This window comes from Miniopterus schreibersii, assembly GCF_964146895.1.
Source record: "Miniopterus schreibersii genome assembly, chromosome: 1".
Classification (NCBI taxonomy): Eukaryota; Metazoa; Chordata; class Mammalia; order Chiroptera; family Miniopteridae; genus Miniopterus; species Miniopterus schreibersii.
The window spans coordinates 118,920,020-118,933,971 of NC_138101.1; the positions used below are offsets into that span (position 1 = coordinate 118,920,020).

The window sequence follows — 13,952 nt, forward strand, 5'->3', positions numbered from 1 at the left end:
ATGTTATTAGGTTATTGCTAAGTGACTATGAATTACCTCTACCAGGTACTGTGGCTCATCAACTTTTATCCTTTTTCATTTCTAGTATATTTTGATGTTTTTATCTTTAATTGGTATGGGTACAAGGAAGAAAGATGACTTTAATTGAACAAACTTTTCCATTAATGAACACAAGTCATAGGAGGGTGATAAAGAAGAAACAGGCTTTCAGGTCACAGAACACTGGGTTTAATGCCTAGCTTCACTGCTTGCCAGGGGTGTGACCTTGGGAACATTACTTAAATCACCAAATATGTTTCCTGATATAAAAAGAAGAATAATACTATATCTTTCCAGAGTGGTTGTGTATAAGATTATCTAGCACTTAATTTAGTGTCTAGCACTTGCTTATCAGCATCATTAACTCTTAAGTATGACTATTATTCTTATAATTATTATTAATATTATTGTTTAAGCCTGCCAGATAGCTTTCACTTACCTATCTTCTAGCTGACTTTGAAATACAATATATCAGATTAAGGAGGAAGCAGAAAATTCTTCATTTAAATCTTCACCTACTTCAGATTAGTGACCTCAGCATAGTTCCTTATCTGTTTGAGGACTTTAAATTAGCAGCTTCTACTATGCAGTATCCAAGTGGGACAAGAGGCTTCCTTTTTGTCCCTTTATTTTAGCCTTGAAGGTAATTTACAAAGATGAACACTTCAGCATGCAAATGGTCAATACACAGATAAACAGGGTATTAACTTGGTAACATATATCAATGTAGCTGTTTAAATAACATATTGAAGTTCCTGAGGGTGAAGTGATTTCTGTGTTATATATACAGTCCTCATGCTTGCTGTAAATGATGAGTCCACAGATACAGTCAGGCTTCTTCAGCAAGATATTGATGTCCTCGCTCAAGATAACGAACTATGGGTGGGCTGCAGAAGAATATGCTTTTGTTAGTGGTTTTAATTTGTAAGTGTTTACATTAAAATGCTAGTAATCACTAAATTGAGGTTTAAAATAATTTCATTGTTACTTTTTATATAACAGGTGAGATTTCATAGTTTGGTTCAGGCAGTTTGGGAATGGCAGTAAGTTAGTTCTATCATCAGCCAAAAACCTAGCAAAAGCTAGACTAGTTAGAAATAGCAATGGGCCAGATTCTTTATCTCAAAATTTTTAAGACCTTTATCCTTAGGAATCCTAACAATATTTATTTCATTCCAGGTAGAACCCTTATGCATGGAGTACAAATAACTGATTTTTCTAACTAGTTATTTGGGGTCTTAAAGTGTTCAGTTTAGTAGAAAAATCTATATTTTCTGGGAGCTATCTCCTGTACTCTCCCCCTTGAATTTTTCAAGAACCTAAAGGATTCCCTAAGTCCAAGGGAGACAATCTTCTTTCACAAGTCAGATGGAGAGAGAAAAAAGGACAGATGAGAATCTTTCTGTTGTTTCCATTGGTTCTATTGCTGCAGAGTTGCTATTGAAACAGGTCCTTTTGTCATTGACCTTTGCTCCCAGGTTGCCTTTGCTGGTCCAGATTTCTGAGTCTTCATGTTGATTCACACTTGGACTTGAAAGTCACAGCTTTTTTTAGTTTACATAGATATGCTTGTATGCTCAGCCACTGTTCCAAATACCAGCACCCTGTATTGGCAGCTGGGCCTCCTAACTTTAGCCACCCACAGCCTTCCCCCCACACTGGAAAACCTATGTGGAGCTCACATCTTAGCCCTGACCTTCACGGTTGAGTTACCCTTTGAGCTTCTTGTTTGTTTTTTTCTGCTAGCAGGTGCTAGTTGGAACCATTCTAAGCTGTCAGAGAGGTTCAAATAATACTGCAGAAAAAAAAACAGACTTTCCTTTCTCCTTTGTTACTAGATCTGTACCCCAGGGTCACTTTATATCCTGTAGTGCATCTTTGTTTAGGTAGTAGAAGGTCCCATATTGCCTTTCCTAGAGTACTAGGCACCAACCTGCCTGAGATTCCATAATTCAGATTGGCCCCTCAAGTGATCTCTTTGTTATAATAATGAAACTTTCTCAAGTCACTTGAATTTACCTCAGGTTTCAAAATATTTTAAATTAGGCCTCACATGGAAGCCAGTGAAGAGAAAGCTCTAATCAGAAGTAGGTTATTGGGCATTAGAATTGTTAAGGCCCATCCATGACTCATCAGTATCCACATGTGACAAGTAGGATTATATCTTCCAAAATGATTGGGGGTGGACAGGGAGATTAAGTATCATTTTCATAAAGATCTGCTAGTTCAAAGTTTGAGCAGATAGAGAAGGGGATAGTAGTAATCTAGGCCAGGTCCTCACTTCTGTTAGTTTTCTGTCATTGGTATGATTGGCTACAAAAATAGGGGAGCATTTTGTTATTTAACTTTATGACATAATATGTTTATAAATAAATTTAGTTTCAAGTTATATAATAGCTGAGATATCCTGAATTACAAACACAAAGAAAGAACAGCTAATAACTAAAATTAATAACATTTTCTGAAAACTGCTATATTTAAATGTTAGAAACTATGGAAAACCCACATTGGGGTTTATTTGGGATTCCAAAATAGTTTCAACAAAGTTCATGAACAGATTTTTCCTTTGTTTTACTGTTTCTCTGAGCATCTCTTTTTGCTGTATTCTCTCATTTAATCATCTTAACAACCTTGTAAAATAAGGCAGTAAGATTCTTGTTTTGTAGAGGAGGATGTTGAGCCAAAGAAAAGTTACTTGTTTGAGAACAAATAACTGTTGGTTATAGAAGTAGGATGTGAGTTCAAGACACTTGCCATTATGTCAAGCTAATTAATTCACTGAGCTATACTGCCCTCAAATCATGACTGTTTCACATTAGTTTTTTTAAATTACATGCTTAATAAAAAGTTAGTAGAACTCACAAATTTGATGTGTATGGTATAATTAAAGTTTTAATACAAGCTCTGATATATGAACTATTCTAAGAATTTAATATATTTGAAAAATATTTTTCATATTAGTATTAATATAGTAATATTATTTATCACCATTTTTTATGTGCAGCAATCAACAAGTAACTTCTGAATATAAAGAAGAAAGGAGACCTAAAAAGTCTTCTGAAAGTAGCAAAAGCCTTGGTAAGACGCCTGATAATGAATTACTCTTGGTGGTCCTACTGTAGATCAAGTAAGAGTAAGATAATGAAAGAGCAGTGGAAAAAAAAAAATGTGTAAATTGCATGTATAGTTTTTCTTAATTTCTTTTTAATAGTCTAATATTCAGAATTATTTAAAAAGTTAATTGTAGGTAATTTAAAATCTGGGGCAATATTGTCTGAAAAGAAATTCATTTTTTTAGTCAAGTCTCCTAAAATCCTATATGATATCTTTATGTAAAAAAGAAAAAAGATTTTTTTTGTTTTTGAAAAACTTATCTTTATTATTGAAAGTATTACAGATATCCCTCTTTTCCCCCCATTGACCCCTTCTAACCCACATCCACCCAAGAAAAAGGATTTTAAAGTTAAGATGTTGTATGCTCTCTTTATAATCGCATTATAACAAATTGGACTTTTTATAAAAATGGATCTTTTGTTTATTTTTTATAGCAAATGGATTACAGTTAGTAAATTAATACTTGTTGTTACATAGTGATTTGTCTCACTGAAAAGGTAACTAAAACTAGGAACTTAATTCTACTTTCCTGGTACCACAAATAAATGGCAAACAATAAGAACTACAAAACTTAGCCAGTGTTCAGCAATCCCAATGAGAATGTTTTTTATTTTTATTTTTTTAAATTTTTTATTTTTAAATTTTTTAAAAAAATATATCTTTATTGATTTCAGAGAGAGGAAAGGAGAGGGAGAGAGAGAGAGAGAAATATCAATGATGAGAGAGTCATTGATCGAGCCCGCAACCCGGGCATGTGCCCTGACCGGGAATCGAACCCCGATCGCCTGGATCCTAGGTCGATGCTCAACCGCTGAGCCACGCCGGGCTAAATTTTTTATTTTTAAATATATCTTTATTGATTTCAGAGAGAGGAAAGGAGAGGGAGAGAGAGAGATAGAAACAGCAATGATGAGAGAGTCACTGATCGAGCCCACAACCCGGGCATGTGCCCTGACCAGGAATCAAACTCCTATCGCTTGGATCCTAGGTCGATGCTCAACCGCTGAGCCACTCCCAGCCCAGCCCAATGAGATTGTTTTTTAAAGCTACTATCTGCCAATAATACAGAAGTCAGAAAGGCAGTGCCTTGTTCAGAAGCATAGGTTATTTTACATATTGTATCAACAAACTCTCGCTGTTATCAACTTCATTCCTCATATAAATCAAAACAGAATGAGATACGTTGACTTCATTAGAACAAGATGTTTCCTTCTGTTTATTGGATAATTGTCATGATACTGTAATTTCTTTAGAACAGGATGCTCTGTTGCCATTAGTCAAAAGATAATCATAATAAATATTCAAATAGCCCAACTTGGGACTCAACAAATTATAATAAAAGTACAACAGTGTTTCACAATAACAAAAGTGCTACTGTGCTACCCATATATGGCACCTAGTTCATTGTGCAATCTGAACTGTATGAAGACACCTTGGACTTAGTAGACCTTTATCAAAGAACTTGTGCAGGTTGGTTTTGCAAGTTACAGGAAACACAAAGATGAAATAGTTTCGGCTTTTAAGATGCTTATAATGTCATAGAGCTGTCTCTGGTTTATTTCTGTGGGTTTTTTTTAAATATAATTTTCAAAGAAAATTTCAAAATTCATTCATTCGTTTGCTTAATGGTTTGCTACTTAACTCTTATGTGTCTTTTAGGTACTGTTATTCTGATGTTGCAGAATTCAAACATTTTAAAAACACAGTCCCTGCCCTCCAAGAGGTTGTCACTATCATTGTCATTTTTATTATTTATTTTATTCAGTGCTTACTAGGTGCCAGCGCCCACTAGGAGCTTATAATTATCATTATTTATTCATTTTTTATTGGTGCATAATACATGCCAGACACTTTCAATGCATGATGAAGAATTAGAGTTTTAAAAAAGTGGGTAGAATTTTCCTTGGACTAGCATCAGTCCATTTTGAAGTTTTCACCCATCCATGCTGAAGTAAAAAAGTCAGGAAGCTCAGTTTATTCATTTTAAAATGTGGTCTTTTTCTGGGCCTATGTATTTTTCTATTTGTTTTGCTTAAAAACTCTTACTCATTTAAGAAATAGCAATAATAGTTGGTAGTGCTTTGTTTGTCTATTTGTTTTTCCCATCTGTTAAGATGTTTGACTAGGGCAGGGTCAGTGGCAAAATAAAGCAGAGACAGAAAAGAGCTACAGTTAATATGATTTTAGTGATGATTGAATGTAAAAAGTTAGCGGGAAGAGAGAAATCTAAGATGATTCATAGGTTTCCAGGTTGTGCACTGGCATTTAAATTGGACAGGAAGAATAGGGCTGTATCACATGAACAGAGAAGAGCAACAGGTCAACAGGAAAGACCAGTGTTTTTCCATACATGTTGAGTTTGATGGAATATCCATGGATAACTCATCCTACATTTTAGATGACATTTCTTTGACTTTTCAACTTGTCCATGTCAACAACTGCCTGTAATAGGTGAGCTATGTTTTTAGTTTAATAAGAAATTAAGAAAAAATTAGGAACAAATAAAAAACTCTGTAATCACTAGTACACTATTATTCTGTATATGGTAATTATTGTTTTTCTGTAGTTATCCCAGTTACTTGATTAATTCACAACTATTATAAAAAGAAATTAAACCCTGCTTAGTTAGAGAAAATTGGCAGTGTGACGTTTTTATTTTCTTTATAGGAAGTTTCATATTATAGAACATGTTGTCAGTCATTAGAATTCTTTATTTTTTATTTTGATTAAAATAGGATTGTTGCTTGTTTCACATTATTTTCTGACATCATTTCATTTATCCTTTTCATGCCTTTATTCAAATGGATATAGATCTACAGGAATCTCCAAAACAAGTATCCAGAAAAACAAATTCAAGGACAGGTATTCTGTGAAATAACTTTCTGACTGTCATCATGTATAACACATCAACCTAAATAGTGACTCATCATTATCATCCAAAGTCCATCATTTACACTAAGGTTCACTTTTAGTGTTGTACATTCTGTAGGTTTTGACAAATGTATAGTGACACCACCATTACAATATCATACAGAATTGTTTCACTGCCCTAAAAATCTTCTTTGCTCTGCCTATTCATCCCTCCCTTCTTCTTAACCCCTGGAAACCACTGATCTTTTTATTATCTCCATAGTTTTGCCTTTTCCTAAATGTCATATAGTTGGAATCATACAGTAGATATCTTTTTGAATGTTTATAAAATTAAAATTCCGAGGTAATTGAATGTAGTTATCCAAGATGTTCTTTGTCCTTTGTGGTTTGTTGTTGTTGTTCATCAGCATAGGATCTGATGACATATGCCTTACAAGCTGAAAAAGCATGATTTCTCTACGCATTTGTCACATAATGGGGAGGGTTGAGAAAAGGGACCTCATGCACTACTGCAGAGCACTAACTGTTTGGACCACCCTGCTCTATGAGGTGGGTCCAAATAGACTCTAGCAATGGAAGGAGACAGTCTCAAGGGGTTATACTTTATACACCTGGAATCACAAACTGTGTCATATTTATCTTGCAATTGGAAATAGGGCCAGAAAGAATCTGTTTCCTATGTTGTGCTGTGCTGCAAAGTATAATTGCCTAGTGACCAAGCTTTCTTGTGATATAGTGTTTCATTCTAAACTGGCTAGTCTTCACTGAAGAGCTGGAGAAGTTGTATTTATTGTCTTACAGCAAAATAAGTATACTCTCTTCTATCTGCTCTTAATGGAAGGATTCCAGAAAAATCATGCTATTTAAGTTTGACATTGTTAATTTACAACACTGATTCTACTAATGATAACATTTTCTGTCAGTCTGATGAGATTGGGTTAGGAGTATCGTCATTGTAAATAGCAGTTTTCTTGTAGGTATCAAATTATGATAGAGCCTATTCTTTTCTTGCATTTGATATACATAAAGGAGGGGAAGTAAACATTCTTAATGTATTAATGGCCTACCAATAGCACCATTAATATTCACTCTAGTATAATCTTTAGGTATGGTCCCAAAGGAATACTTTCTAACAAGGAATTAGTCTGGTACTTTTAACATCCTGTACTTTTCTACTGTTGTTTTAAAATGTATTTTACTTTTTTTTAATAGCGGATGAGAGCTCTGAAGAAGACTCTTTAAAGAGGTAGGATTTTTAAAAATTATATGTTAACTAAGGGAATGTAGAGAAAAGAAGTTAACACTTCTTGAGTGTTCTACCCTGGGCTAGACACTATATTATGTAATTAACATGTGTTATATAGTCATCACAATATCTTTGCAAAGTAGCTGTGCTCTTATAGCCTACTTTTCATTAATTAGGCAACTGTGGTTCAGGGAGGTTGATTAATTGACCCATGACTCCATAGTTAACAAGTGGCTGACCCATGATTTCACCGTCAACCTGCTTGGCTCCCAAATCTATTCTGTTTTCCCTCAACATACACTGATAAGTAGCACTAGCATCTAGATAACAGATGCAAATCAGATCAACTCTGAAAGTCAAATCTAATTGTATGTTAACTCTGACTTAAAGTTTTCCTAAGAAGCCCAGTTAGTCCAAGCATTTGTCTTACTATACTTGACAATTGCAGTGGTAACTAGTACTTTGTTTTTCCCATCAAAGATTTTAGGGTACTTCTCAGTTAGCTATGGCCACAGAACCAAAGGTTTTACCCAAGCAACGCCTAATCAGGCAAGTGTTTCTAGGTATAATGATATCTCTTCTCTTGAATTATTTTTCTGTAAGTGAAGAATAGCTGTGTATAGACCATGTTATGTTAACTGAATTCAGCATCTATTTAGAGAATATTTCTAATTGATTTCTGTACTCACTGACTTTCCAGTCTGTTTTTCCCTTCAGGCTACTAACTTTGCCTAGTTGTATAAAATGTTTTCTTATTTCCTAGAGTCCTTTTTTCTTCCATGACTTTTTTTGAATTTTTATTTTCTTCTCTGCTGTTTTTGGTGTTTCTCTCATTGTGTTATTTTTTTCCACTTCTGTCAGCTATGTATTCTCCGTTTTTCTGTAGGTAGAATCAAAAGCACATAGAATTTCAGGAGTTTAAGGAATCTTAGCAATTAATTAATCAAAACACCCTCTAGTACTTCAACTTGTGTTGAACATCCTGGCCAACTAGTTGCTTGCATGGAGAATTTGAAACTTAAAGAGACTAAAGTGACTTATTTGGAAATGGTAAGTGGTGGACATGAGATGTAAATTCAGGTTTCTAAGCCTAGTACTCTTCTTTCTTTATCATCCTGTAGGCAACTGTTTCAATAATAGAAAAGTAGGGAGTGGATTTAATGAATGCAGTGGAATGAAATAAGAATGCAGATAAGAATGAAATTAGCAGGTAAATTCAAGTTTCAAGAGGAACAACACTGGGTTGGGATAGGAATATGGGTTTTAGAAAAGAGATCAGAATTTTGGGGTTTATGACAAGTTAAAGGTAGGGTACAACAAGGAAGGCCACAGGATGTTGGGAGTTGTCTAGAAAGGCAGATTAAAATAAAGGGTTTAAGGTAGTTCTGAAGAGGTTGCCGATCTTTCGTTTGTTTAATTGGAGGAACTAGCAAAATTCAAGGTTTTCATAGAAAGATGTTAAAATAATTTGAGCCACTGGAAAGATTCTTTTTATTGCAAACAGGACTATAGTATCATCTCTCTGAACTCTGACTTACAGAGTGGGGACGGGAGGTTGCTGAACTACATAGATCTATGGCCCAAGGCAGGTGTCTTCTCACTTCTACCTCTTTTCCCAGTTAGCTGATATGCTTTCTATGTGCATGGAGGGTTGGGCAGGAGCAGGACTGGCTGTCAAATCAATAATGGAGTTGGATAGTTGGTAGCATGCCTATGTTATAAGAGGATCACTGAGACTCCATTTAGTTTGTTTACCAGGAGCAGGGAAATAGAGAGCTCCTATTCTTGGTCATTTGAGCCCATCCTTATTTCAGGAGTTTGTACTTTCATAGGCTGAAGATTTAAAAGTTGGAGACTTCCGTGGAGCCTGCAGAAGAGTAGAAGAGTGATCTGGGGAGTGGGAAGGCTAACACATAAATTTGTTCTTCGACATTTGGACATTTAATTTTTAAACATGTCAAGGAACTACCTGTACTGTTTTAGGGTAAAAGGAAGAAATGGAGTCCCTTTATTAGGTGGTTTCCATCCTAAAGAACCAAGACTGCCATTTTTGACTGGCATAGATTAATCTTTGAACCAAGGACAGACAATGGAGAAGAAACAGTGTATCTTTCTACCTTGATTTAGGTTATCAGATTTTTTCCAGTTCAGGAGGCAAAAGTTATGTCAGCCTTTTATTGGATTTTCAATTCAGCCTTTAGGGCTTTTGGTGAAAAATTAACTTCAGGCTTTGCCAATATATTGGCTGTCACTTTTTCTAAGTGTGTCTTTATTGAATAGTTCATAGATTGGGAGAAAGGTGGAAGCAGAAATGAATAACTAAAAGCTTTTTCAAAAACAGGCCAACATTTATATCAAGAAACTTCATTTAATACACAGATAACTGACCTTTCACTTCATTTTTTTGGTTGCTCTTTTAAAGAAATGAATTCACTTATTTTTGTTGGATATTTTTACTCTAAAGGCTTTCCAGCAACCCTGACATTGATGATTCATGGCCTACATCAGATGATGAAGACTTCGATTTTGATACCAAGGTAAAGTGCTCCTTCATGAAATTAATTTTCCTAAATTTGGTTTTGTGTTATGCTTACTCTTAAAATTTAGTAGTAGTCTACCTATCATTGTTTTATGTTTGTAATGGGAAATTGGTGAGAGCCAACCATTTTTGTAGAAATATGATGCTTTGCTTTTTTTTTTTTTTAGTAAGTACTGAAGGTGGAGGCTGAAAAAGAGAAAGGGATGGAAAATATATAGTAATAGAAAAATTATATTGGGGCAAAGTTTCCCGCAATAGAGGGGATATGAAATTTGGTAAAGGATAAGGATTTTTAAAGTGACTTCTAAATCATACCAACATGACTTTTATAATACTCATGCCTAAATAAATTCTTTAATGGATCCAGTTACTCATCATAATAATCATGAAATCTTCCTGGTGCTTCTTACTTCCAAAATTATATGTCATATAATATATAGGTTTTTTTTCTTGGACTGTATTTCTTTTGGTATAATATACTTGTTAGGTGAGAGGTTTTCTATTTCTAACCTGGGTTCCACATTTGAACTGAAGTAATATAAAATGTGTAAATTTAGAAATTTAAATTCTTTCTTGGAAAGCATTTTGCAATGGGATTCCACTAAATCATTCCATTAAGAGTCTATTTAAAGCTATTTATGTAATTGAAGAATACATGTTTTGCCTAAAATAATAACCAGTTCTAGAAGCAGAAATTCTTAATAACCATATGGTAAAATTTCAAATTTCAGAAATTGTGTTGTTGCTTTTTAAGTTCATTTCAATTACAATTGACATTCAATATTATATTAGTTTTGGGAATATAGCATAGTGGTTAGGCATTCATATAAATTATGAAGTGATCTCCCCAGTAAGGCTAGTATCCTCCTGACACCATACATAGTTATTACAATATTATTGACTGTATTCCCTATGCTATATTTTGTATCCCCATGACTATTTTGTAACTACCAATTTGTGTTTCTTAATCCCTTCACCATTTTACCCAATCCCCACTCCCATCTGGCAACCATTACTTTGTTCTCTGTATCTATTAGTTTGTTTCTTTTTCATTTGTCCCCTTCCTTTGTTCTTTAGATTCCACATATAAGTAAGATCATATGGTATTTGTCTTTCACTTTCTGACTTATGTCACTTAGTGCAATACCCTCTACATTCATCCATGTCATCACAAATGGTAAGACCCCACTCTTTTTTATGGCTGAGTAATATTCCATTGGATGTATGTATCATCTCTTATCCAGGCGTCTATCAGTGAACACTATAGTTGCTTCCATATCTTGGCTATTGTAAGTAGTGCTGCAGTGAACATTAGGATGCATATGTCTTTTTGAATCAGTGTTTTGGCTTTCTATGAATAAATGCCCAGAAGTGAGATTGCTGGGTCATATGGTAGATCTATTTTTAATTTTTTGAGGACCTTCCAGATTGTCTTCCATAGTGGCTGCAGCAATTTTCAATCCCACCAGCAGTGCACCAGGGCTCCCTTTTCTCCACATCTTCACCAATACTTGTTGTTTGCTGTTTTATTGATGACAGACATTCTGACAGTTGTGTGATAATACCTCAAATTGGTTTAAATTCACATTTCTTTGATGATTAATGACATTGAACATTTTTTCATAAGTCTATTGGCTATCTATCTGTATGTCCTTTTTTGGAGAAATGTTTATTCAGGTCTTCTGCCCATTTTTAATTGGATTATTTGTCTTTTTGGTGCTGTGTTCTATGAGTTTCTTATATATTTTGGATTTTTTTTTTTTGTAGAGAATGAATACAGGGTTTATTTGGCAGTGGCGGGTGTTGGGGGGACAGCCAGGGTCTAACCTATCCTCAAAGGGTTCTCAAATTAAGGACATTTGAGAATTTGAGTGAAGTATATGCTGACGGTGGTCAGGGACTAGATTTGTAGCAGCCTTACTGAGACTTCTAGCACTCAATCCTAACACCAGAAACCTAAACAACTGTGGAAATTCCAACTTTTGGACAGAAAATTAAGACTTGAAATGACCAAAAGAGGAGGGTCCAGCTCTGGTTTTCAACAGGAAAGCAGTATAAACCCCTACAGGCAGATTAGGAAGCGGGGGAAGGGAGGTCTGGGTTTGGGGGAGAGGACTAGCAGTCAACAGGCAGGGCCAGGTATGTAGAATGTCCATTAAAGGACTGTCCTGCCTCAAATACTAGTGGCACCCCTGGTAATCTACCTATGACCAAGCATGCCAGGGGTGACTTACCCTTCCCCTCTGCTACCTCTCTAGTTGGTACTTCTAGTTGGCACTCTCTAGTTGGCCATCTAGTTGATGGCTTTCTATGAAGTTTAGGTAACAGCTGTCCAGACCCCAAAAGCTAGAAGAGTCTCAGGAGAACCTGAACACAGCTGCTGCTCAGATCCATTTTCCCTGAAGCAGGTGAGCTGTGGCTAGTTTATGGTGAGGAGGTCACTCTGGATCTCTTGGCTTAAATGGGTCTGTAAATCACTGTTTCTTCTTCAATCCAGAGAGGGCTGAGAGGACAGTGGTTTCAGGGTGCAGAGAGCCACAGGACTACACATTGTAGTAAAACCTCTCTGGCTTGCTGTTGGGGTTGTAGGGTCATAAGGGAGCCTGTAACACCCTCATCCAACTCTGAGTACTCTGGTCACTCCTCGGCTTGGGGTACACACTGTGTGCCTCAGGGCATTGTCAGGATCATATTCAAAAGCCACCCCTGAAGTCGGGTTCCACTTAACATGTTCCTTGCAAAAACCCTTTTTGGCATAGGCATGAAGTCTTAGCTCCTGGCCCTTTAGCAGCTTGACAATGAGGATGTCACCCTGCTCCATATAGTCATTGCAGTCATTATCTCTGTTCTGGGATATCATTGGAGTGACCCGGGCGGGGGCTGTTGGAAATGAAGTGCAGCCCCGGGAGTACTACAGCTTGGCCACAACGTTGTCACTAGCGAGGGCAATTAATCCAAACTTGGGAGCAATGAACTCGTCACTAGGACTGAGAAATTACCATCAATCTGAACCCAGTCAATGGCTATTACGAGCACTTCAGCAATGAAGACCCTCTGATTAGAACTGGCCACTGCTAGATCCATATTCTCAATAATGAACTTGACCTTATCCCCAGTGAGCTCTGTGATCCACACTGTGCGCCGGTTGGCATATGGCATTGTGCTCCGCCACCAGGCCGGTCACCTGCGTAAGCCCTATTATGCACTGCCCAATATTTTGGATATTAATCTCTATTGGATGTGTCACTGGCAGAAACCTTCCCGCATTCATTAGATTGCCTTTTTTTTTTTTTTTCTTCTGTTGATAGTTTTTTGGGTTTTTTTTTCTGTGCAAAATCTATTTATTCAGCCACCCTATGTTCTTTGCTTGGAGTATTTAATTCAGTTACATTTAAAGTAATTGTTGATAGGTATGTAGTCTTTACTTTTTTATTTATTTATTTTTCAAGATGTTCCTATACATTTCTTGTAATACTGGTTTGGTGGTAATGAACTCTTAATTTTTTTCTTGTCTTTATCTCTCCTTTGATTCTAAATGATATCTTTAATGATTAGAGTAATCTTGGTTGTAGAGGTTCTTGCTTTTCATTACTTTGAATATTGTGTGCCAATCCTTTCTGTTCTGAAAAGTTTCTGTTGAGAGATCAGCTGACAGTCTTTTATGGGAATTCCCTTGTATATAACTAACTGCTTTTTTCTTGCTGCTTTTAAGATTCTTTTTTCTCTTTAACCATTGTTGTTTTAATTATGATGTGTCTTGATGTGGGCCTCTTTGGGTTCATCTTTTTGGGGACTCTACGCTTCTTAGACTTATATGCTTATTTCCTTTGCCAGGAAAGAGAAGTTTTTAGTTATTATTTCCTCAAATAGGTTTTCAATCCCTTGCTTTCTCATCCTTCTCATACCCATATGATGCTAATGTTCTTATGCTTATGTTATCATAAAAGTCCCTAAACTATCCTCATTTTTATTGGATTTCTTTTCTTTTTTTCCTGTTTTGATTGGGTGTTTTCCCCTACCTTGTCTTTTAAATCATTGAATTGATCCTCTGCATCATCTAATCTGCTGTTGATTTTATCTAATGTATTCTTCATTGCAGTTATTGTATTCTTCAGTTTTAACGATTTTTCATGGTTTTTATGT

General features: G+C 35.7%; 1 protein-coding gene across 4 annotated transcripts in view; it reads left to right on the forward strand.

Annotated features, from left to right (window-relative positions):
* LOC308554805 (ankyrin repeat domain-containing protein 26-like) overlaps nucleotides 1-13,952 on the forward strand; it is a 111,759-nt gene that overhangs the window by 9,135 nt on the left and 88,672 nt on the right. For 3 of the 4 annotated variants that reach the window (XM_081132337.1, XM_081132340.1, XM_081132339.1), the window contains exons 5-8: nucleotides 3,044-3,117; nucleotides 5,965-6,015; nucleotides 7,237-7,270; nucleotides 9,735-9,807. In XM_081132337.1, coding sequence (XP_080988463.1) covers nucleotides 3,044-3,117; nucleotides 5,965-6,015; nucleotides 7,237-7,270; nucleotides 9,735-9,807 — 232 coding nt within the window. The remainder of the gene's footprint in view (nucleotides 1-3,043; nucleotides 3,118-5,964; nucleotides 6,016-7,236; nucleotides 7,271-9,734; nucleotides 9,808-13,952) is intronic. The other variant, XM_081132338.1, reaches the window with a different exon arrangement.